This window comes from Micromys minutus (genome assembly GCF_963924665.1).
Source record: "Micromys minutus genome assembly, chromosome: 1".
Classification (NCBI taxonomy): domain Eukaryota; kingdom Metazoa; phylum Chordata; class Mammalia; order Rodentia; family Muridae; genus Micromys; species Micromys minutus.
Window position 1 is genome coordinate 135,919,156 of NC_137969.1, and position 26,209 is coordinate 135,945,364.

At 39.2% G+C, this 26,209-nt stretch overlaps 1 protein-coding gene across 24 annotated transcripts in view; it reads left to right on the forward strand.

Moving 5' to 3' along the window:
- ADGRL3 (adhesion G protein-coupled receptor L3) overlaps positions 1-26,209 on the forward strand; it is a gene marked incomplete at both ends in the record, with an annotated part of 454,743 nt that overhangs the window by 261,881 nt on the left and 166,653 nt on the right. For 16 of the 24 annotated variants that reach the window (XM_080935836.1, XM_080935841.1, XM_080935830.1 and 13 more), the window contains one exon: positions 25,622-25,924. In XM_080935836.1, the coding sequence (XP_080791962.1) occupies positions 25,622-25,924 (303 nt within the window). The remainder of the gene's footprint in view (positions 1-25,621; positions 25,925-26,209) is intronic. The other 8 variants (XM_080935837.1, XM_080935839.1, XM_080935838.1 and 5 more) reach the window with 1 other exon arrangement.

Below are 26,209 nucleotides of genomic sequence, written 5' to 3' on the forward strand. Positions count from 1 at the left end.
TTGAAAGCCCACCAGAACTTACTTGTAACTCAACTCTGCTGGAAGGCCGGAAAGAACCAATCATGAATGTCCAAAAGTGATTGCCTTCTGGGACACACAGTACAAAGACACCATTACTCTTCCTGAAAGGAAAAGTTTTCCTGTTAGGTAACCCACTTTTAAGAGAAGCTACTCAATGCCTAAATGTTCACTTTTAAGCGTTACCCTTTTCTGATGCTTTTCAGAGTTGCACACATACACATTTAATGAATTTTAGGTTAGCAAGGTAGTATCACATTATAACCTAAAGGATATTTTTCAAAGTAGAAGTTTTCTTCCTGAGAAAAAAATAATTATAAATAAAGGCACATACCTAGGATCATTGTTTGGGACAATGCTCTTAGCAATAAGTACATGCAAGAATATCATATGGAGCTATTTCATTCTGGTGCTTTTCAACTAGCATCCCACTATGAAGAAACACAGTTGTGCTGTGTGTACTATTTGAGTCCTTCTTGCAGAACAGTGGGGCCTGATTCATTCATTCTCTTTCCACTGTTTCTTCTTGGCCGAACAGAGGTAAACCTAAGCCCGTTGCATACAAGCATTGTCCACAATTGAATTACGATGGTTGGAATGAAATTCGAAATTATTTGCATTGCTGATTGGAAAATGAAAAAATTTGCCCCCAGGCAGAGATAGGGGAGCCACAGCTGCCAGCTAATCCTTTTATCTCTCTGGATCTGGGTGGAGTGGAAGACTTTTATGATGTTGGCATCAGTGTGCTGCCTTCGTGCCAATAGCTGGGCCACCCTGTTGTTGTCAGCTTCGTACAAATCCTCTCATCCACTGCTCCATCTGTGGTACTTCGCTTGAGTACCGTGGCTGAGCACTATCACCAACATGCCCCATTCCTGATCAGTCACCCCCCAGAATGCCACGTTATTAATAGCTGCCACAAGAGTGCCTCTTGCTTGGAAATCACTTTTCGGGGTCATTTATACCTTATCAGTTAGTGATCATCACAACAGTTTGAGATACTCATTATTATTACCCTCATGGAGTTTCTGTTACCAGTAAGAGCAGTCCCGATCACTGTGAAGTTCTTTCGCCAGCAAGAGAAAGCAATGGAGCCAGGAGAGCGACTTTGTGCTAATCCCTGTTTATGTTGTTTCTCTGAGCCACAAGGCCAAATACTATTGTGTTCAGTCACTTGTCGTTTTGGGTCAGTTTGAAATAATTGTACACATGAAATATTAACATCTGCTTCTAGTTGAGTAAGGGTAGAGGGCAGCATAGCAATTTTGTACATAGCATTTGTAATGTTTGGGGGCCTTATAAGCTAACTGCAGACAATTTAAAGGATATAGGAAGCTGTGGCCCGGCAACACAAAAATATATGCCGTTTGATCACAGAAACTTGAGGATCTAGAAATTATGGTATCTGCAGGAGATCCTGGAATCAACCCCCTATGGAAACCGAGGGACAACTTTACATCTTGATGGCTGAAAGCCAAGACTTTAGAATGATAATATATTGGAATGAGAACCAACCCACTGTTTATAGTAAGTGCATCCAGGGACCTAGGGAATATAGCTTACTAGCTAAGAGCTGGCCTAGCATGCATATAGTCTTAAATTCAGTCTCCAGTAAAACACACACACACACACACACACAAACACACCAATAAATACATAATAAAGTGAATTTGACAACTGGGAATTTCATGTGTATAGTGAAGACTGAATTAAGCAACATCGGTTATTTAGACAAATGCCTAATAAGTATTTATTTGTTTCACATTCATAAAAGAGTGGATCAGAGGGCTACATTAAATTGAGGAGCCGGTGGAATGAAAGATAAAATTCAGTGGAGATGTACTAGCCAGTCAGGATAGAAACAAACACGTTGCCTTTGGTACTGCAAAGGCCTCTGACCAGTCACTGTGTGCAAGGCCCCATGCTTTGTAGAATACCACTCTGCTGGGTTATTTTCAATGCTACAGTCAGTATTTTACCCCGAGTGTGGTGAGACAGGTCTGCTGTTGTTCTCCCATGTCTATTTTACCTCAAGGATTTGACGATGAGGCTTCAATGGACAAGAAAACATCGTCTAGACATTGAGACAGCTGGTACACTTACATACAGCTCTTCCCTGTGAGACTGATGTTCCCCAAAATGTTTTATACATTCTATATTCTGAAAGAGAGTTTCCCCAGCAACTGCATCCATAGCACAGGCCAAATTACACAAGACAGTCACCAGGGATATCCAGACATCAGGAAGTGGGTAATTTTACTCCTTTTCATTCAGGGAAATGCCAAGGCAGAGTGATGAAACTTTTTGGTCTCCCTGGGGTTAAAGGTTACCGTGACATGGGGCTTCAGCTTTGACATTGGGAAAGAAGGGAAGAGAAGAAGCTGAGCAGGAAATCTTTGGCTGTTCCAGGTCACGTTCAGGGTAGTGCCAGGAAGAACTCACTATTACTCAGAATTCAGCCTGCAGTCCAGATGGGAAGGGAAAGGCAGTATTCACTATGGTGTGCTAACATCTAATGGGAAAGGCACAGACATCCATCCGTCGTATATCAGCTGCCTTTATCCGCTTTGGTCTATACAGGGGGTGCTGCTGCTTGAATCCTTGGCCTTAAAATGCTTAGCTTATGTTTCACCAATTGAGCCATGTCTACACTCTCTTATCCACTTTGAACTAAGTGTTACTTGTTACCATTGTAAACTCCAGGGGAAAAGAGGGGAGTGTGATGGAATATTGAAAAATCGTGCTGCGAATGCAAAAAAGCACCTAGGGTTCTTCGCACATACTTGCTCCTTGGTACTGTATGTCATGGCCAGTACCACTATCTTGAACACTAGGTGTCTCTGCACCCGGTCTTGGTAGACGGGTGAGATTGCTCTCTACAGTAAGCACTGCAGCCTACTCTATTCATTGAACCCACAGCATTGCCCTTGTGTGGAAACTTGTTAGAACTGCAAGTTCCAGAGTTCAGTTCGGCCTTCTGCCTTTAGAGACAAGCCCTCCATATGATTTTGGAGTTTGTCAAACAAATTTTGAAGTATTATCTAACACTGTTGCTAGGTCACTGATTTTCAGTCCCATAGGTGAACTGTTTGAAGTTTGGGATTTTATTCATTCTCTCTCGTTTTTCCTTGGAGGGGGGCCTTGGGTTTTAATTAAAGTTAAATTCCCTGTCTTGGTTCCATCACCAAAGTAACGGACACCGATCTCCGATGTCAGAAACCAGCACAGCAGCCCAAGTGTGTGAACACTGGGTCCTGTTTCCATTCTGACCGTTTATGATATGCATGACCCACTGAACTCACCTATGAAAAGCCACACACTGCTGTGTCCGGACACCATTTATTCTTGGCATTACTGACTTTATTGAACTGTGAAATGTAGCGTAGACATATCGCACTCAGACACTGGTATATACAGGCAATAAAATAAGAGAGGAAAGAAAGGCAAAGAAAAAAGTGTTCTTAAACATTATTTAACACAACTCTTACTGTTTGTTTGTAAGAGGAATTTAGGTATCTCGTAACTTCAGGGCAGTAATTGATTTCTGATAGGAAAAGGCACAAAAGATGCTGCCAACATGAGGGGCACAGTTTGAAGAGATTGGAATCATGCAAGCATCTCTTCACAAACATCACTTTTTGTCTGGCATCGTTTTTAAAATGGCTGTTTTTTTAAAGGTATTGGAATTATGTTCAGACAGTTGTTTGGAATGAAATCCTGCGTGGTGATCCCCCTATGATGATTGGTCGGCATTGATTCTTCTGAATTGTCTAGTCTAGCAGGAGAGCAAAGAAAAGACAGCCTCCAGTGCATGCCATCAGAATCTTGAAAAGGACACTGGGGGACACAGCTCAGTCTTGGGCTGCTTCTCTAGAATCCATGTGGCCTTGCTTCCAATCAACAGAACCTTTAAAAAAGTCTTGAAAATAAACTGAGGATATTTAAATAGAATTATACCGCATAGCTTATTCTTAGAAATTCAGTAACTGATAAAAAAAACTTTACTTTTGTTTATTTGCTAGGCTTTTTTGTTTGTTTGTTTGCTTGCTTTTTGTATTTTGCATCCCCTTTTTCCTCATGGGGCTTGTCTCTGTGTAATCCAGGCTGTTCAGGAACTCATTTTGGAGATCAATTACCCCTGCTTCCCGAATGATTAAAGATATGAAATAGATATGCCCAGCATATCTGGCAAACAAAAAGACTTTAATTACTTTATTATTTTGTGGTCTTTTTTTGTTTATGTTTGTCTTTAGACAGGGTTTGTTTGTTTTCTTTTGTTTTGTTTTTTTTTTGGAGACTGTGTATTTTAGACTGAACAGGAACTTACTCTGTAGACCAGGCTGGCCTGGAGTTTACAGAGATCCCTTTGTAAACTGTGTTTCTGCCTCCTGAGGACTGGGATTGAAGCCATGCCTGACTAAGAATTCCCTAGTAGACGTTGGTAATCCATTGTGATCTTCTTTTCAGATCAGCTTGCTCACTAATGGCTGCCTTCATTCAGTCTTCAGTTGTTAGTGAGTCAACAGAAACTCCTGAAATAGTCCTTTCTAAAGGTAACTTCCCTAAGTCCACCACAGTTCCCTAACTGAATTCTAGTTTCATAGCAGAACAGGAAAGTCAAGGAGTGGGTTCCCTCCCTCCAAAAGCCTTTCATTGAGTGTCAGTAGATGTCAGCCTGTTGGACATAAAACCCAAGCTCTATCCTGGTTTGTGTTTGAGTCTGAGTATTTCAAAGCCACAGAGTACCCGTACTTGAGTTAAATGGAACCCAGCAGAAAGGCACACTTTGGGATGTTATTTTGAAAGTTCCTTGCCGCTCCAAACACAGGCAGGAGCATTAGTGATGTTAGCTTTAAGAAGGTCAGAATTTGATCTACACTTTCCTTTATTTGTGGCTGGAATGATGTTATTCTGCTGAGGCCACGGAGAAAAGCTAAGGTCATAGTCAGAAACTGGAAGAATAATGGAATTTTCAAGTAATATCCCTTTGAATCTGCTGCTGAACTGACCGAGGGGAAAAAGAGAAAATGTCACATTTGCGAGCTGAGGGAGCTCTCTGAATGTAGCCCCAAAGAGTCGTGAAAGAAACAGTTTGCGGAAACCAGCAATACTGCGCAACCATGCGATTGAGTTCTGATTTCATTGTGCGCTGTGCGCTTTGCTTAGGAATATCATGTGTTTATTGCGTTCACCCCCAAGGTGCCAAATACCTAAGTAATGACGCACAAGCTGGAGATTTTTAGCCTGTTAGGATAAACCCTGGAAGCCTTTAGTTCCTTGTAAATATCTGGCATCTGCTAAGTATTTTCCAGTACTGCCACTGGTCTCACTTAAATTGTGAGATAATATTTTTGTCTTCAGAACAAATAAATACTTGGTAAATTACTCCAGACAAAACAATTATTCTACCAAGGCTTAGAGTGGTTAATAACTATGTCTGTTAGCAGTTATCTGCCCTTTCCCTACATTTACCCAAAGCCTTTTTAAAATAGGACGTGTGTGTGTGTGTGTGCGCGCGTGTGTGTGTGTGTGTGTGTGTGTGTGTGTGTGTGTGTGTGTGTGTGTATACATGTATGTGTGTGTGTGTTTGTGTAAACATATATTCCTAGAGACTTATTCCTGGGAGCTGTAACCCTGACAGCTTTCTGAAACAGACCCCCGCCCCCCCCCCCCCCCCCCCCGCGAAGACTGCTGTCCAACCCTAATGGGCTGATGTAATTGATTACATCATAACCAAGTACAGGAAATAAGAAGGACCCTGAATTCCACACCTGCAACAACTTCATTCTAATAACACTACTTGCCTTCAAACCCTGACATGTACCCTACAAACATCACAACACATCCTAAAAATCTTCTACTGTTTGAAAGTCAGACATTTCTATTTGATTGTAAACATAATCTAGGTTTGACTTAGAGCCAAGGTTTTCAAAAATTTCCCTTCACTTTGGTTTTGTGGTTTCCCAGCCACTGGAAACACATGTCTCTCCTCTCAATTACTCCTGCTGATGTTTCTGCTTGACTCCTTTTTCTTTCTTGAGTACTTCAGGCACCTAAGTAATTAAACATGAGGGGAGAGGGAGGGAGAGGAGAGGGCAGGAAAGGGCAGAAAAGAACCCAGAAAAGAACTTTAAGGATGTCTGACTTTCATTTCCTTTTAGTGGGATGAGTAAAGATTGGGGTGTGCTGTGCCACGTAGGTTAGGAGGAAATGCACAGCTATATCATGGTGGTTTTTGTATAACCCCAGTCTGAATTACCTATCTGGGATTACAGTGAAAGTGAATCTTCATGTCTCTCCTATAAGATGATCAGTCTTGTAGCATATCATCTCCAGGCACTCACAAGGAACCTTGTTCTAATATCTCTTTTCTCAAAGGTACACATCTCAAACATTCTGTGCTGCAGGCATCCCCCAGATCTTCAGGCTTGTGCTGGGCTTCTTCTGCTATTTTTCACTCTCACAGTGGAACTGTAACTAGTTCTCTTTGTATATAGTCTTGTCTTCTGTCCGTAGCCTCGGGACTATAGGGAGAACATATTAAGCTCTATGATTCCCTTCTCTCTCTATGCTTACATAGAAGGGAAGCATCAGACTAGCTACTCAGGAGAGGAGAGAAGAAATGCTAATTATCTGCTACTATAAATGAAGGCATAAAACATGAGTTGGCAGAGTGCTTCCACAGCCTCCGAGATGGGGAAGTTCCTCAGCATGAGCCGTGGTCATAGTGGCAGACTTATCTTCTGTGTATATAGATAATGTATTTTCTTTGATAATAAAGATTCAGCTGTGGTTGGGTAAGGGCCTCAACCATGTTACTTTCTTCTTCCTGCTCACTGCACAGTTAGGAATGCTTAGTATTCCAAATCTCTAGATATCTCCGAATTGAGAGACACCTCATACACTTTTCCCGGGGATGTTCTTGGTTCCTGAAACACGAGCTCTCAGAACCACTTGATGGACAAGACATTATCTTCTACCTCATGATCTAATTTTAAGAATTAAAAGCAGCACCACATTGCACAACCCACATGTTCTTATTAAATAACCAACCTAAAGAAAAGAAAAGAAAATTACTCTGCACCTTGGAAGCTCAGGCATCCAGCTGATCTCTGAGAGTCCAGTTACAAACAAAAACGATGTGATTGCTATTAGGATTACAGTGACATGGTATTACTCTTTGTTGACTACATCCTGGAAAATTCTTACAGATTTAATACCTGTTCTATTTCTGACATCTTTTTCAATAGCTATCTGAAGAGATACACATGTGTCTATATAGATTAAGGAAAACAGACAGTTGCAGTGGGAAATGTTCTCCATAGACTCATGTTTGAAACTCTTGATCCTTTGTTGGTAGTGCTGTTTGGAAAGATTGTATAACCTTTGGAGTGTGTCTTAGTTAAGGTTTCGTTGCTGTGAAGAGATACTGTGACCAAAGCAACTCTCATAAGTGACAACATTTAATAGTGGCTGCCTTGCAGGTTCAGAGTCCCTTATCATCAAGACTGGAGTGTGCCTATACTCAGGCAGGCGTGGCACAGGAAGAGCAGAGCCTTCTGCCTCTTGTTTTGAAGACAGCATGATAAGACTGGCTTACAGACAGCTAGGAGGAGGGTCTCAAAGTCCATGCCCACTGTGACACACTTTCTCCAACAATGCAAAACTAATGAGACCATAACTCCTAATAGTGCCACTCCCTGGGCCAAGTGACATCTGAACCAAAAAATTGTGTGACCTAACAGTAATGAGACAATGAGGACTAAACAAGGCTAGTTTAGCCTGATTCAAGATATTCCCCATGAGAGTCCCTTCTTGGGAAAAAGGGAACACTGCAGAAAATAAAAAGGTCTCCTGACTTATTATAACAGTGGAGCTTGATAGATGTGATCTCTGAGTTTTGAAGGAAGATCTCCTTTTCCCTCTGCTTCTGTTATCTAGTTAAGCTGCTTCCTCAGATTCTGAAGTGCTGTGACGTGAGGATAACTTGTTCTCTGTCTATCAGACAGCCCAGGGAGCAGTCAATGGTTTGAGCACAATTGAAGGTTCAAATTAAAAGTTCAAGAAGAAACAGAGTGTGCACCAGAGGACAGGAGGTAGAAGGGAGACTCTGTGGGAAAATATTCTGGCAGATGAAACAAGAGTGGGAATTTAGGTTGACTACAAAGATGGAGACAACCCAAACCTTTCCTCTGTAAGGAGAACTGGTCCACCTCAGGGATTAAACATAATGGGTTCTCATCCCCCAGATGCCTTTCTGCTTGTCTTCGATAATCAGTAGAATGAATTCATGTGAGGTGGATATTAAAAATCAGCTACTACTAAGACTACAACCATGCTTGTGTCCTTTAAACTGGGAGCTATAAATTGCAGCCTTGTAAATGAGTACCCATTGTCCCTTAAACAACTATTAACCATTTATTCAACATTTAGAATAAAATGGGAGATCTTCATAGTTGGTCCAATTAGGATGAATTATATAAAACTGATAAAATTTCAAGATTTCTTTCCAAATACATTTGGAATACTCAATAAGAAATTTTTGCTTTTACAATGCAGGTGAATCTGTCTTTTCTTTATAGGAAATGTCACTCATCCAAAAGGTTGCAATTATATGCATTTGATGTCAGTAAATTACTTTGAGGAGCATATGGCATATTCCCAAAAAGGAACATAGCTGAGATTTCTTTCTATGAATGGCCAGTGGAGAACTAGAATGCAAATTATTTTTATATTCTAGTACTTTATGATATCTATAATAACACAAAGAATCTGCCTTTAAGTCTCATTTTCTATAAGTTCTTTAAGCTCAATACATAAGATAATGAAGATAAATTATGTAAATATGTCAATACTGATATGACAAATGCAATATTATCTTCATAATTTTTTCTGTTACAGCATATCCCTACATACATGTTTATTTAATTTGCAGAGAATTAAGGTATTTAGGGTAAAAAAATAGAGAATCAAAGTAACCCACGCTGAACTATGTGAGATAAGTATCATTAAAATCTAGACATTTTAATTCTATCATTGGATCCACATATTTCATCATACTTATTATTATTTATGGTGTTTTTCTAGGGCGATGCTTGGTTCATGGAGTTTTATGTAATTGTACGGATGTGGACATTTTTAGGTCCCATGTGTTTTGATGTTTTTCTTAGGCTCTAGCTATATCTGCTTATATATGTCATAGATGTATATAGCATCCATGTATATAGCATAGATTTTTCTCATTTTTAATGGCAAGAAAGTAGATCACTTAGTCCACTAGTGATGTATATTTGTGTTTTTTATCTCCTCCTCAGTAGATGCACACCACACCATCTTATATAAATTCACAAATTCCCCTTGTGCTGTTTCATGAAGATATTATCTATGAACTAGGGATAGAAGAAAATGATTTCATTTTTCCACACTGTATATTTTGTCATTTACTTTACAAGCCTGTTATCAAAATTTAAAAGTATTTTGCTTAATTCTGGTCTATTAGAAAAGATCCAATTTATCCAGCAGTTTGCATATGCAAACTACATTTATAAATATGCGTTGGACTATAATGAACAATAATTTTGCAACAGTATGTGTATGGTTTTTCTTTATTTGCTCACAAGTAAAATGTGCAATTCTTAAAGACATTCCCTGTGAGTCTGATGATTTCTTCAGGTTTTTTCATCCTTCTAATTTTCAAGAATTCTTAAATTTTAGTTCTTTTTCATCCAAAACAAAATATCTTTTCTGCCCTCTCACTCTTTTGTGTCATTACCCAAATACACCATACTTTACCATACATTACCTCTAACACCACTGAAGAAATGTATGTATGTAATGCAACCTTTCCTGAGACCCAGCTATCATTTTCCAGTCTTCTGTTTGTGCCTGTAGAGGGCACATCACCTCTCTATTACTTCACATTATTGTAGTTTAAACTCCATTGTTAGTTAGATATATAAGTAAACTCATATATTTGTACAACTAGTGTTGTGTTTTATAAAAAGAGAGAAAGAACCAATATATGTTTGATAGAGGCATTGTATGGTGAGGTGGAAGGGGGTGTCTCTACAGGACCACGCTGAGACATCCCTTCCCCCTGAGGTACCAGTATAGAATAAAGTTTATTTAGGGCATGAGGGGGGAGTTGAGAAAATAGAGACATAGAAAGGCAGGGAGAATGAGAGAGGGAAGAAGGGGTGGAAGGAGAGACTGAGGGAGAGGAGATGAGAGGAGAGGAGAGAAGAGGAGAGGAGAGGAGAGGAGAGGAGAGGAGAGGAGAGGAGAGGAGAGGAGAGGAGAGGAGAGGAGAAGAGAGGAGTCCAGCCATGAATATGTAGAGAGAGGAAGGATGGGGAGAGAAGGGACAGAGAGTGAAGGCAAAAGGGTGAGGGTAAGCAGGTAAGAGGCTAATTAAGTTGGGAGGGGCAAGCAGCCCCTTTTATAGTGAGTCAGCTCAGCGCCTAAAAGAAATGCTAACAGCTAAAATCTCCACAGCGGTCTTCATTCTTTCTTCTCACTATCTCTTTGTTCATCTCTTATATCTTACATTTTTTTCGCTAGATCAATCTTGCAAAGAATTTGTTTCATTATATATTCACCTTCTTGGAAAACAAAACAAAACAAAACTAAGGCCCAGTAAGGAAATTGCAGCTCTTCCTTAAGTGTTTTTCTTAAGGTACACCCTCAAGCAGTATGATTTGCATGTTAACGATGTGAATCTGACTTTATGAAAAAGTGTGAAAATTAAAACATAAATGTGCTTCAGAGGGCAAGGTTGTTTTCCGGGCTTCTTTTCTTACCTGTTTAGCTTGAAAACGCATCTGCCAAGTGAGCTTGTGTGACAGCTGATGGTTGTCTCCTGTACCTGCTGGGAAGCAGGAAGTTTTATTTCAGAATCCTCATTCAGAAAACATCCCGACATGAGAAACATTTGGCCATTCTGGAAGGCTGAGACAGGGAATGCAGTAAACAAGAGACTGGCAGAATTGTGCAAGTCTGAAGTCAGGGAGCATGAAGCTGCTGCTGTCTCACCATTTCTCCCCAGTGACTCCAAGTCCAACCCACCTCAGAGGCAGCTGAGGGCATCTGCGTTTTGTACTTTTCCTTGTTTTTCTCCCATTTGATATTTATGTTCTCCTTCAGGAAAACAGCAAAAATAAAACCAAAGTTTCACTAGCAACACATACATGATTAGTAGATGCGTGTTTCAAAAACACCAAATCACTAGACAAAGGGAGAGAGCACAGTCTGTGTATTTGAAATCTATCCAATTTTATTTTTATTTATTGTCTTTGAGCCATTTCCCAAATTACAAAGGAGCCATCCATCCATTTCAGGTGAAGATTATTATACATTTAAGAGATCCCTATCCTGTTATTAACACGAACCAGCCAATTTGTTGAGCAAACATGGATTATATGTAAATGAAGAAATACCGGTAGTTCAGTAGTTTCTAAAGTGTTATTGGTTTTGCCCTCAAAATACATATCACAGTTTTTAGTGGCATTTTGGGATGGTGACTGGTACGGGCATCTAGTGGATAAAGTACAGGGATGTCACTAAGCATCCTTCAATGCACAGGACACATCTTCCAGCCCAGAGACGGGCAGACGAGTTATGTAGCCTGACATTAGTTGCTGGCAAGGTTGTGAATTCCTGCTCAGATAAGGGCTGAACCCAAAATCATGTCCTAAAATTTAAATTCTAACTTTTAAAGAACCACTACAGCACCACAAACAAGTTCAGATGGGGCTTACCTTTTGATTAATAACATTGATGCTCTTTGACAGTACAGAGTACTAAGCAGTACTCTTTAAGATGGGGCTAAAAATGTTCTAATATCTCAAAGTTTGTTTTTTGTTTTGTTTTTGTTTTTGTTTGCTTTTGGTCAGGATTCAAGTACAGCTTAGCTTGGTCTTCTGACAGGCTTTAGGTATCATGCACCGTAGGCAAATTTCTTAACTGAATCTTCACTGGGGAGAAACTGTTCACAAGTTCAAGTGCCTGACTTGAATTATTGTAGTTGCTTGTTTATTGAATCTTAACATATGGGCTCGAGTTTCTTAATTGCTGTTGGTCTCAGCAACTTGTCTTACGGCTGCTGCCATTACAAAGTGCAAAACATGGCAGCTTAGTGTTTCCAAATGTTATACAATATAACTATGTTCCTCAGACTGATTATCTCTTTGGAGCATGCCCTCCTGAAAAGAGACCTTTCCATTTGAAGCTCTGGATCCAGACAGTGACATCAAAGCTAAGTTCCAGTCCCAGACCTTGATGTTCCACATGGAGAAAGAATAAGCAGAATGAACTACTTACAAATCTCATCACCCCATGTGAGGTTAGGAAGACACAGAAGAAGCAAAAGAAATGTGAAGGGCAGGAGAATAAATTCTGACAGGAAACTCCACATGGGATAGCCTACATGACCAGGAACATGGAAGAGGCAGGTACAGGAAAAGGCCAAGAATTAGGAGCTGCAGAAATTGAACACCTAACAGCTTCTTAAATCTCAACCTAGAGACAGAGCAGCAGGGTGAGGCTGGATTTCTGCAGGGATCTGGCCTCTTTGAATTATCAACATCTAAAGAGAACAAACCTTTAATCTTTTAGGTCCTGCATCTTTCTATTATCTATTAAAATTTATTGTAATAAAATTTATTCACTAGAGATTGGCCAAGAAACTCTGTCCACGTACTTGAGTATATGCAGACTGTTCATATTTTGATATTGAATTCTATTTAGCCTTGCCTATAATTAAGCTACTTTAATTTTTACTCCTTATTGGAAACCAATTTCAAAGTTGAAAGGCAGGATAATAGTAGGAAGGGAGCCGTAGAGATTCATTGCTGGCAAAGTGGTACAATGATGGCTGAGCAAATTTAGTGGTTGCATTGGGTCTTTTATCTTTTGAGGTATCTGATTGGCTATGAGCAACCCATGATTTTTTAGATAGGATTTCATAATATTTGAGTCTTTCACAGTCTTTGCAAGATTTTACACATGATAACTGATAATATTATCATGTGTCAGGTTGCAAATATACATTGCAATTTCACAGTACAAATCCAAATGTCTGTTTTATATATTGCACTGAAGATGGATAATTTTGGGGGGATAAAGGTACAAACTATATAGTTAAATATAATTTTCTCTTAAATAATTTTCATGGGCAAACATCCATGTACTGTTTGTATTTCTTATAAAGTTCATCTACTGTTCCTCATTTTCTTACAAAAACAATATATCAGGATCAATTATTTTTCAGAGTATAGGATAGAGAACCCAGGAGACAAGAAGGGCTAAGTCTGAGAAGGGAGGACATATCAGAGAAAGAAAAAACCTGGCTTTGGAAGATGAGAACTAGGTTTGGGCAACTCTGGAACTTTAGACAGAGTGACTACTAGGAAAGAGGGCACGGATTGTAAGGGCTTCAAAACTGCATTTAAGAGTTGTGAGTCAATCTAATAAGGATCTTTTAAATGGAGATATCTGAATTTCACTTTCTAACAATGACCTCAGCTACAAGGTGTAAAATCTAGATTGTGGGTATCTACAGTGTGATACTAAGAGATGATTTCATTACTGACAGGAGTAATAATAGCCTGCGGTACCTGAAGAAAGTCCTGCTCAGTGAGCAGAAGTCAGTTCTAAGGGCTCCATGCTGTGTAGCCCCATTTATAGGGCATCTTTGAGACAATAGAACTACAGAGATAAAGAGTAGGTTAGTGGCTGCCTGGGGATAGAGCTAGAGGTAATTGGATATGAATGTAAAGAGCAGGCATAATAGAATTATGTTATTGCTGTGGTCGGTTTTATGTCTTGCAAGTGGTAGTAGTCACACAAGTGAGTACATGAGGTAATGTTACACAGAACAAACAGGGATATTTTCCCTGTTGCTTAGAAGTGGTAATATGTTACTTTTGTTAGTCAAACTCAAACAAAATGTCAGGAAACTGAGTGGCTTAGAGAAAGAATTGTATTTTCTTTCAAATACCTTTAACATCCAAGACCAGAGCATCTGAAGTCAAATTTCATCTGACATTTCCTGTTCAAGCCCACAGAAGAACATATTCCTGCCTTCTCTTCCCATGGGCCGAGTACTAATCTGTTATTAGAAAAATTGTCATTTTGGATTAAGGACCATTCCTATAAGCACAATTAAACTTAATCTTGCCAAAAGGCTTTGTCTCCAAAACAGTAACATTCTTGTTCTTTTGGAGTATAACTTCTTGAGTTCTTTATATATTTTGGATATTATCCCTCTGTTGAATGTGGGGATAATGAAGATCTTTTTCCAATCTCTGGACTGCCATTTTGTCCTATTGACAGTGTCCTTTGCCTTACAGAAGCTTCAAGTGTCAAGAGGTCCCATTTCTCAACTGTTGTTCTTCAATCCTAGGCCATTGATATTCTCTTATGCCAATGCATTCAAGGCTATTTCCCACTTATAATTAATATAAAGATTAGTACTATTTAATACATGCAACAGTTAATGATTTAACAGTTATTAATTGAGCTCTCTAACCATATGATATGATGCAGACAAAACAAAACCACACACTTACTTCAGGGCAGGAGAACAATAGTCTTTCAGAGGCTATTTGGTTCGGGAACTAGTACTAGGTAATTGGGCAGTAGCACTGAGTCCAGCAATGTTTATCTTTATGGTGCTCTGTAAGATGAACTTGGTGTGCATTGAGTCTCATGCAAATTTAGAACATTTCCTCATGTGAAAATCAGGCTAGGTTTCAAAGACAGCAACCTCTGTGTAGATTTCCATCATCCCTTATTGACTTCTGTGTTTTGTGCTCAGTCTACAACGTTAACTCGACAATAGACTGATTTACTTCCTATTGTTTATTTCAGTGTTAGCTTGACTGTCTAGTTACTTTTCTACTGCTGTGAAGAGATTCCATGACCACGACAACATGGAAAATAAAATATTTAGTTGGGGGCTTTCTTAGAGTTTTGGAGAGTTTTGGAGGGTCGATTCCATGACTGTTATGATTCAGAAGATAGCAGCAGGCAGGCAGGCTGCCGTGGTGCTGGAACAGTAGCTGAAAGTTTACATAATGAGACAACAGTGATGAGGCAGTGGGGAGGGAGAAAGGGAGAGAGAGAGAGAGAGAGAGAGAGAGAGAGAGAGAGAGAGAGAGAGAGAGAGAGAGAATGGTTTGAATCCTAAAAATTCCCAGTAACACATCTTTTTCAACAATGCTTTACCTTCCAATCCTTCACAAATAGTTCCTCAAACTAGGAACCAAAATTCACATATATTAATCATGGAGGGGATCCATTTGCTATAATTCAAACTACTATAATGACCTTTCTTTCTCCCTTTCCCTCTGTCCCATTTTATTGCCAAAACTACGTATTAAATATTTTAAAAGAGATTGTTATATAGTTCATGTGCAAATATCATCTCATCTGAAATGTTGAAACATTTCATGGATAATTTATTCTGAAAAGTACCTTATATTAATTTATATTCCTTTTCATGCTGGCTGTTTGCCTAGAGCCTTGCACATACTATACACATGATCTGCTGGTGAGCTATATCTCCAACCCATATTATTCTTTCGTGAAGAGAAAAATCATCTGCCATTACAGACCAATAGTAATCTGATTATTTTCTTCAGGAGGTTTAGATAAAGGGCAACATAAGTAGTATTGGGTCTTCAGAGGCTGGAGTGGAAAGATTATGTAATTTAACTTTAGCTAGCCTATCTTCTCTTGTTATATGATGCAGGAAGTAGTTTACCTGTCTAAGGTAGATGGGCTTTTTTTAACTCTCTTGAAATATTTTGCAGTAAATTAAGATAATCTGAACTTGATTCTACCATCATTATTCCTGAATACTTAATGTGTATTAGATACTGAAATAAATATAGAATTGCAGTCGCTGTCATTGGCAGACTTCTACAAGCATTTAAATTCTATGACTTATAGACACTTATACACTACCATTTGCCTTAAAAAATGACCATGAAAAATTATGTTCTTAAATCTATATCAGAAAATGCTTTGGTCCAATTACTTAAGCACATAATCACAGACTTTGCTATCCTACATATTTTCAATGAAGAAAGTAATTCTGAAATAATAATGCTGTCCAGTAGTACATTAGGAAGTAGATAAAACTGATGGTTCTGTGCATATAAACATGATTGTTTATCTGGGTATACATGTAAAGGTACATGCTAAGGAATGTTTCTTGTGATTCTTGTGTAAAATTACATTTATCTTTATAAAAACATTACATTATTTATTTAAAGAAAAGAGAACATGATTTTTACGAAGTAATTTTTTGGAGAGGACCATTGTAATATTAAAGTTTTCTATCTTTATTTCTGTTTAAAACTATATAAAGGCACTCCATTATAGTTTTGTATGATATGTAAACTACATGATTATACTCCCCATACATATAATATACAGTATGGTTGCTAAAAGTTACTTGATAAATTAAAAAATAATACATACCATCTATAGAAGCAGTTTGTTTCTTCAGGCTATAGGTCTATAATCTTCATGATCATTTTGGGTGTGAAATTGCTAAATAAAACAGTAACACTTCTATGTTAAATATTTCTATAACATGTAGTTTGGAGTGGATGATCACAGATTGTCATCCAAGCTTAGCAGTGTCACAGTGTAACTTTTCAAAATAAAGTCATGGTTCCTTTCCTCATGCTGATGAAATACCCAAAAGAAGTTTTGTGGAGGAAGGATAAAAGGTGCATCCCATCACAGCAAGCAGGGAAGAAAGCAGAAGTGACTCATAGCCATAGCAGCAGCACGGGGAGCCTGTGAGCACTTGGGTGGACCAGGAATCAGAGAGGGAACAGAAGGGAGACAGCAATATCATTTTCAAGGACTGTGCAACATAAACACCCTTCCACTAACCAGGCCCTAGCTCCCGAAGGATCCACACCTCTCCCAAACAATAGCAGTGACTAGGGACTAAGTCTTCCATCACATGAGTTTGTAGGCAAAGTTTTTACAATGAAACCAAAACACCTGTTATGTGTCAGAGAGTTTATTTGCACAAGAGAAAATAGAGTTCGTAATTTCTTTGTCCCAGAACAGAAACACAGAGTTTAAATGTTATTCTGACAGATGATTTAATTTATTTATCAGATGTCTAGATCCTGCAGAGCTTAGAGTAATTGTAACCTAATTTTGATATTGCTTGAACTCAGTATCAGTTGTAAATTACTTCTATGGCTCTCTATCTTTACATAAAATAATGAATGAATGAAATATTTATCAGCCTTGTCATTATTAAAGAAAATACATGCTGAGGAGATAACACTTGACTTAACAAAAAAATAAAATAGCTGGGCTGCCATATAAGCTTCTTAAGGAAGACTCTGCTTTAGGGAGTTGAGTGGTGTCATGGCACCATACTGTTCTTGTCTAAGGGTTTTATTGCTGTGAACAGACACCATGACCAATGCAAGTTTTATAAAAGACAGCATTTAATTGGGTCTGGATTACATGTTCAGATGTTCAGTCCATTAACATCAAGGCAGGAACATGGCAACATCTAGGCAGGCATGGTGCAGGAGCTGCTGAGAGTTCTACATCTCTATCAAAAGGAAGCCAGGAACAGACTGAGCATCCTCAGGCAGCTAGGAGGAAGGTCTCCAAGCCCACCCCCCTAGAGTAGCATACTTCCTCCAACAATACCACACCTTCTGATAGTGCCACTCCCTGGGCCAAGCATATGCAAACCATCACAGTTCTCATGTTTATTTCATTCTTAACTTAATTGTATAAAAAATAAACGCTAGGATTTTTGTTTCAAGTGTTTTGAACTATTTGAATAGTATAATGCAATATACTCCTGTTGTAAGCATACAACTCATTAATAAAATACTGAGTCAGACCAGAACCTGAAGGGCGCTGCTCCTGGGGCTGCTGGAGTCAGGTTTGAGAGTCATGCCCACAGACAGAAATCAGATGCAAGGTTGAGTAGAAAGCAGTAGGTCAAGTCTTAAACTAGGTGACCAAACAAGGGATGAACAGAGAGTCTGATAGGTTCTCTCCATAGCATGTAAAAAAGCTCAAGCAAAGTTCCGGAAACAGTTCTGGGAGAACACACCAGGTAGATGATGGGTCTTATGGTGCCATCCTATCACCCTGTTAAGTACCTATCACTTTATGGAGCCCAGAGTGGGGAAGGAGAAAGGAAGGAGGAAGAAAGGGAGAGTTGGGAGAAGGAGAGGGAGAGATGATGTTGTGCCATTTTCTTGGTCTGGCATGTCTAATAAGATCTTGGTTTTCTTAATATTATTTTAATGTATTGCATGCCCTTCTAGTCTCACCTTTCCCCAATAAACATATAGACTGGGTCCCTTTCTATTCCTAGGAATAACTCAGTTCATCAGTTTCTACTAGGCAGGTGGTACCTGACCGATGGTCTAGGTGTAGAAACAGGTGGGCCATTTTCTAAGTCCACCTAAGGTCTACAGTCATCATCTTCCCTCAAAATGGAGTCAAAAGCTGCTTGTAGAGTGTTCTAGGCCAGTGAACAGTCTGCACAAACACACACACACACACACACACACACACACACAGCATTGTCTTAAACATTATAAAGTAGGGTATAGCCTGATCTCAATACTTCCTTTCTAATTTCTAAATATTATTAAACAACATTTAAAACCAAACAAAAACCATAGCTACTCTGGTATGGTTTTATTAGTCTCCTAGAAATATAAGAATGTATGTAGAAAATGCAAACACTCTGAGTATCCACGGTTAATCCAGTTACTTTATAGGTATGTCACATACGCTAAACTCTTGACACTTGAAAAATGACATCGAGCATTTTTCAGTTCTTCAGATACTATGGAGTCATGTCAATGCCTGGCTAAATTTAGTTGTCCCTCCATCACCAAGCACAGTGAAGAGCAGTGAATCCAAGGACTCATGGCTTTCAAGAATATTTGAGCACATGGCATTTGTGTGCTCAACCTTAAACTGGACATTTAGATCAGCCCTCTCAGAGTCACTGAGCACTCTGGGAGGTGGTGGTTGGTGGTGGAATAAAAACCCAGAAGAACTGAGAGATCATGGGGATGAGAAGCAAAATGCTATCTGGAGAGCTTGACCCAGCCATTGCAGTCGTGGTCTGCACATCAGTGGTTGCTGATGCTGGGCCTGGACCAGACTGGGCCAGTTAACAGCCATTCCTGGATGAAAGATAAGGGGGTGAGGGCTTATAGGCCTTACCTTTCCTGATGAATTCTCAGCAACTGGTATATTCTGAGTATCAGAGCATCACTGCCTTTGTGTACCAGAGTGAACCCACCAGGCTCCAGTGGGTGTTTCCTACTTTGTAGCTAGTAGACAGTTCTGCTTAAAGTCAGTAGGTCAGAAAATGAAAAGCCTTGAGTGTGGGCAAGGGTCCTGTAAGGGTGAGGGATAGAGACAAGAGAACAGGAGCTGAGAGTGGACAGAATGTACTAAAAATGTGCATGACATTTCCACAGACAGAACCAGTGTTCCTCTCTACTTATTTTGAATTTGTAACCCTGGAAAACTTGGCAGTCACTGGAAGCCATAGGTTTACAGTGAAGTTTATGAAGCTTTTCACGGGCTGATTTTCTGAGTTACATCAGTCTTTGAGTTCTTTTCATCATATTGCTTAGATATTTGGAAATAGATAGGTGGGAAACTCCCATTATGTCTGTGTTATAAACTTTAAATAGAAATACAGGACTAGTTCTTGGATCAAATTAATAACGAAATTCATTATATACTTACTCAGGTACAAAGATGTATAAATGTGTGCTATAGAGTAGTAGCAGTGTCCTAGTGGACAGGGAGATTTTTGGTAGATCTGGATTCAAATCCAGGTCCTGTCACTCAACAGCTATGTGTGGTTGCCAGGAATACTATATGAGTTTTCATAAACATGCAGGATTTCAAATTAGAGGAACTGATTGACTCCTGTCCGCTCCCTAATGAAGATAAGTATACCCACCCAACGTGTATTTGGAACATAATTAAAGCACAGGTAAAATAATCATAAAGATAAAAATGAATGTCCCCCCCAAAATGGAAGCATTGATAATGTATAAAAAACTTAGTACTTTTGTTTTTCCAGGATCTAACATGTAACAGATAATGCTAAAGAAGAGTTCCCTACAAACCTTATATTTTTCACTTATTATCATATATAATAGGGCCATTATGATTTCATGTTTATTAAAACACTTAATTTTCTCTGTTTACAATAAGGATAATAACCTAAGAGAGAACCGGGAGATGTAAACTGATCAGATTACAGAAATAAATATTCTTCTACATAGCTGAGAGTCTGCGGCTTTTCCATCTCAAGAGGCCATGCAGCCGAGTCCTACAAATGTGTTCTGAAAGGAACTGGATAATTTCTTGATGCGCACCATCCGTGTTTCACTTTTAAGGCTGTCTAATCAAACATGCTGCCACCTACTGCTCTCCGCGGGGAGCAGGGAGAGCATCTCTCTACCAGGAGCATTGGACGAGTAGTCGAAACCCATGCTCAGCACTAGGATGGTTTTAGCTTTCCTCTTTCTTCTGTTGGGCCCTTGGGAGGCTTGCTTTAGTAATGGAGCTCAGATCCAAATGAACACTTGGCAAGTACAGAGCACAAAGTGCTTTGCAGTCAGCCAGAGTATTGTCTGTTGAAATGAGGGCAATACAAAAGAAACATTCGTAACGGGAAAACCGCAAGGAGAGTAATGCTTTGAACAGAAGGAAGAAGAAAATGGACAGCTGAGGGGGGAAGAAAGGCTGCAGGTTTTTCATGAGTAGAGAGCAACGTTTTGGCTGTAAGGTGAAATTTACATTGAGATTACATGGCTTTCTTTTCCCTCTTAAGTATTATATCTTGAAAATAGCTGTTTATCCCAAAAATGATTGTTGTATAATCAAGGATAGGAATACCTTGCTAGGGTGGTTTTAATCCCTTGGTATTGTAGTAAAAGCTTACATAAGACTGATAATTGTAGAAGTATAAAGCAGTTCACAAATGCAGACTTGCCTTTCTGTTTATGTGATGGTTTCTGGACCTTGCACATGCTAGAAAGGCATGGTACCACTGAGCTGAACCAAGGGCTCCTGTTTGCAGGGCTATAATTTATGATTGTCTTGTCACTGCCTCCCAGTTCTAGGACTTTAGATATGCACATAGCCCAAGGTCAGTTTTCATAGCAAAATATTATAAACCTGAGACGTGCAACAAGACGTTCACGTCCTGATTATATGATAGTGATTTGCTTATTGTTTGAGGCCATGTTTCCTCATTTTAAACATAATAATTTAGAATACCAATCACTCTATAATTTTGGGATGAACTGAGCGAAAATACAAATATACACATGTAGTATAAAGCGTTAATCACTTTAAAAAATTCCCATTGCTGTCACACTTGTCTGTATATTCTACAAAACTTGCAGAGACAGTCTAAGTAATAATTGTTTAAGACAGGCTGGAGTTAAAAAAATAAAGAAAATAAGTCAGTACGGTTTACTATAAAGAGCACTTAGAAGAATTGAAGGGATTTTTTGGGGTGGTGATGGAAGAAGTAGGGAGTAAGGCTATAAAGACACACTCATTGTGGACAAAAGTAATAAAGATAACGAAGCAAAATACTCGTCTAGGATAAAAGTCACTCAAACTTATTTTTTCCATGCATCATCCTTTCCAAGACACACAGCAGGCTGATGCTTAGCACACCGTTTGGTTAAGCTTGCTGTCTTCAGCTGCCACAGGAGCATCCACTGAGACATTGTTACAACATCTTTCCCTCATGCAAGATCAAGACTCCCTCATAGCATGTGATGGGAGCAGGAACCCAACAAGCAACAGCTTTTCTGAGGAATCAGATGTTTCTTTTCTCTGTATTTGTCAATAAGACAAGTTCTTTTGACGAGCTCAGGGGACATCCTGTATTGTACCAGTGTTTAACTCTGCCCAAACCTCGCATCAGACAGGGCCCCTGGGATCCCGGCATAGCAGTTAGCAGAGAGGAGCTGGGAGGCAAGGTTAGGTGGTGGTTAAAATTGACAGTTATTCCAGTTATTCTGTTTACATTCCCACAGAACTGGACAATCTCCACCTGTAGGCATTTCACAGTGACAGAGTTTCAAGGAAAGAAATGCTATTTTGATCCTTAGAATTAGGGTGTCTGTAGTGAGCTGATTTTTTTTTTAATAGTATCTACTTTGTTGTGACTGTCTTGAACTAAGAGTCATTTTCTAACAAAGATTTGACATTCCATCTTCTTTACTCTTTGTGTTGTCTGGTGGTTTTCTTTAGTGATAAAGAAATAATCACGTACATTTTCTAGCCTGTTTATTGAGAGACATTTAGCTCTGACATGTTACTGCATTGCCATAGTCTTCCCCATTTTTGCTGATCCTCTATTATCTTCTGCTTCATCACCTGACCTATCCCTGGTATTCACCCTCTTAACTCAGAGTGTAGCTTCCCTTGGGGAGGCTGAACTCGAAAGAAATCATTTTAACAAAAACATGTGCTAGCATATAAACCAGGCTTAGAGGCTGGAAACACTCTTTGATGGTCACATGTCATATATTTTGTGACTCAAAGCAGAGGTAAGGCCATAGTAAGATTGAAATGGAGCAGTGGTGCTCTGTCCCATGGACAAAGGCCCATGTCAGAGAAGGAGAATACACATGTGGGACTATGAATCCCATGTGGTTCAAATGATGAGTAGAAAGATGAGAGTTTTCAGAATACACAAGAGAAGCTCATGGAGGACTTTAAGCATGAAGTGAAGGTGCTCTACTTTTGTTTTGAGAGTTTCCAGAAACCATTTAAGAGTTTGAAAGGGAGAGTATCTCAGTTTAGTTTTTTACTCTAAGATATACCTCTGGAGAAGGGGAGAGAACACTTTGAGTTAATTTCTGAAGAAAAAATAGAAAATTTTCTATTGTATGGTGGGTTTTTTCTAAAATGTTTTGCTGTGATGAGATAGTGATCAAAAATCTGGCATATTTAATTAGAATACAGTGATACGCACATGGAATCATTACTGAAAGATTGATTTGAAAACTGTGAGGCTAAAGTCACCATAAGTGAAACTCCTGTAGCAGTTTGCCATTGTCTTGTACAAATGTACAACCAATGTACAGCCATGTAAATTTGTAGAGAAAATTAGTGCTGAACTGATCTCCCTCCCAGTTAAATGCTAATTAAAATATCTATTTTTTTTAAAAAGGCATTAATCTTGAAATCATTCTTCAGTGTCTCTAGAAAGAAGATAATTGAGAAACAATTTCTATCTTAAATGTATTTTTCCCTTGTAGCTCAAAAAGGTTCGCAAACAAGTTAATTTGAGCATAAGATTCTTTAGCTAGTAAGAGGTAGCTCTACAAGTCTCCATTTTTTACGTGATGCAACTTAAGAAGACAAAGAACGAGCAAGGCTTTGTTGGAAATAAAAACTACAGCTCATTATCAATGAAAAGATTATAGTCCTTGTCAAAAAGCTTAACAGTTCCTCTAAGTGGTCCTTTCACAAGTACAAATGAGAGCTGGTTTTATTTAAATTAAAGAAAAAAATGTGAGATTCACTTTTAACTATTGCCTTAACATTTCCCCAGTACCAGTAAGTCAAATTTTCTGCCATCTGAAAAAAAATTTTCACCTAAAAAAAAAATGGAAATATTCTTGCAACTCAGTGATGATACACTGACATGAGTTTTTAAAAATGAATTATAGTGTTACACTAATAATTTTTAATTTATTCTTACCTTCCAAAGTTTTGATGTATTTCTGCTGTTTCTAAATCTGCTTTTAGTTCACATCGTGATGTTTTAATCTAATGCATTAATTTCTCTCAACATTTTGAAATATTTTATTAAAAGTTCCTTCATCTATAGCAGATATCAAAGTTTATGAGTGTGCTTTATGAACCCTTAGCTCTTATATTAAAATGGTAATACTGAAGAGTACAACCATTTTACTCTGTTGTAGCTGTTATCAGAAAAACAGTCAAAAGCCTACTGTATCTATTCACCAACAGTGATGGATTCCTAGGACATCAGTGGCTGGGGGGAAAAAGGAAAACCTACAGAGGTTTCAGGTACAAGAGAGACAACTAAGCAAGCTTTGCAATTTAGAGCACAAACAGAACTTGGGAGGGGAACAAAAAAGAGATTCTTTTTCTCCTACTCTCAAGTTGAAGCAGTTGTGGGTAGAACACCCTACATTGCTATTTTCCACGCCCAATTATCTTTCATGCACAAAGGAACCAAAGAGAAAGCAGAAGAGTAAGATGGTAAGGCAAACTAAGAAACATGAAGTCAGAGAGCATCATGCTAAGGTTCTACAGTGACAGTGATCTGATGCTCAGAAAGCAGTCCCTTCTGCCTCTGCCCTACCAGTTCTGGATGGGGAAGTTTTGAGGACAGCAAATTCTCTATGAGGAATGTGGCATCTCTTCTGCAGCAACCGAGGTTTGACAATCAGATTTTATCACTATGCAGTTAACTTATGAAAGAGAAAAAGATTGTCATAGGAATCTCTTGCATTGATATTAAAAAACAATAAACTAATTTACCTCTTTGTCGGCCCTGAGGTCTCACTCCTCTGGCCCAACCCTGATAGTGAGCCGCGCACATATAAAATATTATATACATCTATATATTATTTCAAACATGTAATATTTATACATATGCATACATATGTAACAAAGACTTCCTTTATTATTACTTTTAAGGTAAGTTCTTCTTTCTCCAAAAGGAAAGTGAGAGAAACCAGCCATCCAGTTCCTGTGAGCATGAATGAACACACCACACACACACACACACACACACACACACACACACACACACACACGAGAATTTATTTTAGCTCTATCTTGTTTTCTGTCATCTACAGTTCATCATGGGCAGCAGGGCATGGCATGGGGTGGCTCTATCTGAGGCAGAGTGAGTGTGAGTGAGTGTGAGTGAGTGTGAGTCAGCTTGCTCACATCTCTCTTCTTGAATCAGAGAGCAGAGAGCCCCTCTGGCAGCTAGTCAAGATAAAATACGTAGGTCTTCCTCCTTCAACACCCCATCTACTGACTCTCTCCCCTCTAGCTAGGCCTGACTTCCTACTAAGTGCACAATTTCTCAAGCTACCATCTGTGGACCAGCTTTTCACCAATGAACTTGTGGTGAACTCTTCTCCTTCCAAACTGCAGCATCTAAGATGACTATCATATATTATCTAACTTTTCTCCATATCTAGTTTGAAAATTGTGAGTGGACGATTTGTGGTTTTAATTCCTTAGTGTGGGAAAGGCTGAGAGCATTGAGAAGCTTACAGAGAGTCCTACTATGCCGAAATCTAGTTTTCTGTGATTAGAATGGAAATGAAAAACCAAAAGACACCTTGAAACATGTGTTTGGCAGAAGTCAAATGGCTGGTTTAGTATCCTAGTGGCACTCTGATACCTTGGTACTGGCAAGTTCTTGTCACGTTCAAAATACAAAGAGGTCATTGATTTCTGCTCTTGGGACTTCCAGGGGTCATTCTGTGAGCAGGCAATGTAGGTGGGTTTTTGTTCTGTTTTTTTTTTCCCAACTGTGTTTCAGGGATTTCTACCACAGGATCCCTGGGTTTGGGAAGCACGACCACCAGCACCACCCTCCGGACCACAACTTGGAGCATAGGGAGGAGTACCACCCCATCCCTGCCTGGCAGAAGAAACCGCAGTACCAGCACGCCGTCCCCAGCGATAGAGGTGCTAGATGACATTACCACACACCTACCATCTGCAGCCTCCCAAATCCCAGCTATGGAAGAGAGCTGCGAGGCCGTGGAAGCCCGAGAAATCATGTGGTTTAAGACCCGACAGGGGCAAGTAGCAAAACAGCCATGTCCAGCAGGGACCATAGGTAAGCCTGCCCCAGCCACCTAAACCCAAGGCTGCTCGCTTTTGCTTGCCGTCTTTCACACTATCTTCATTTAGTTTTCATTTGTTTCTCTTTTCCCGTTTCCTCCTATACTCTTAGCTCCATCTTTTGTTTCTGTTGTTACCATTTATCTTCTTTATTAACTTTTCGTTACATTATGACCTCAACCAAATGAGTGCTCCACTGTCTGCATTTGGTAAAGAAACCTGCAGGCATCACAGGTGAGGATTTAGTAGAAATGCTTTGGAGTCATAGTTTTCCTTCAGT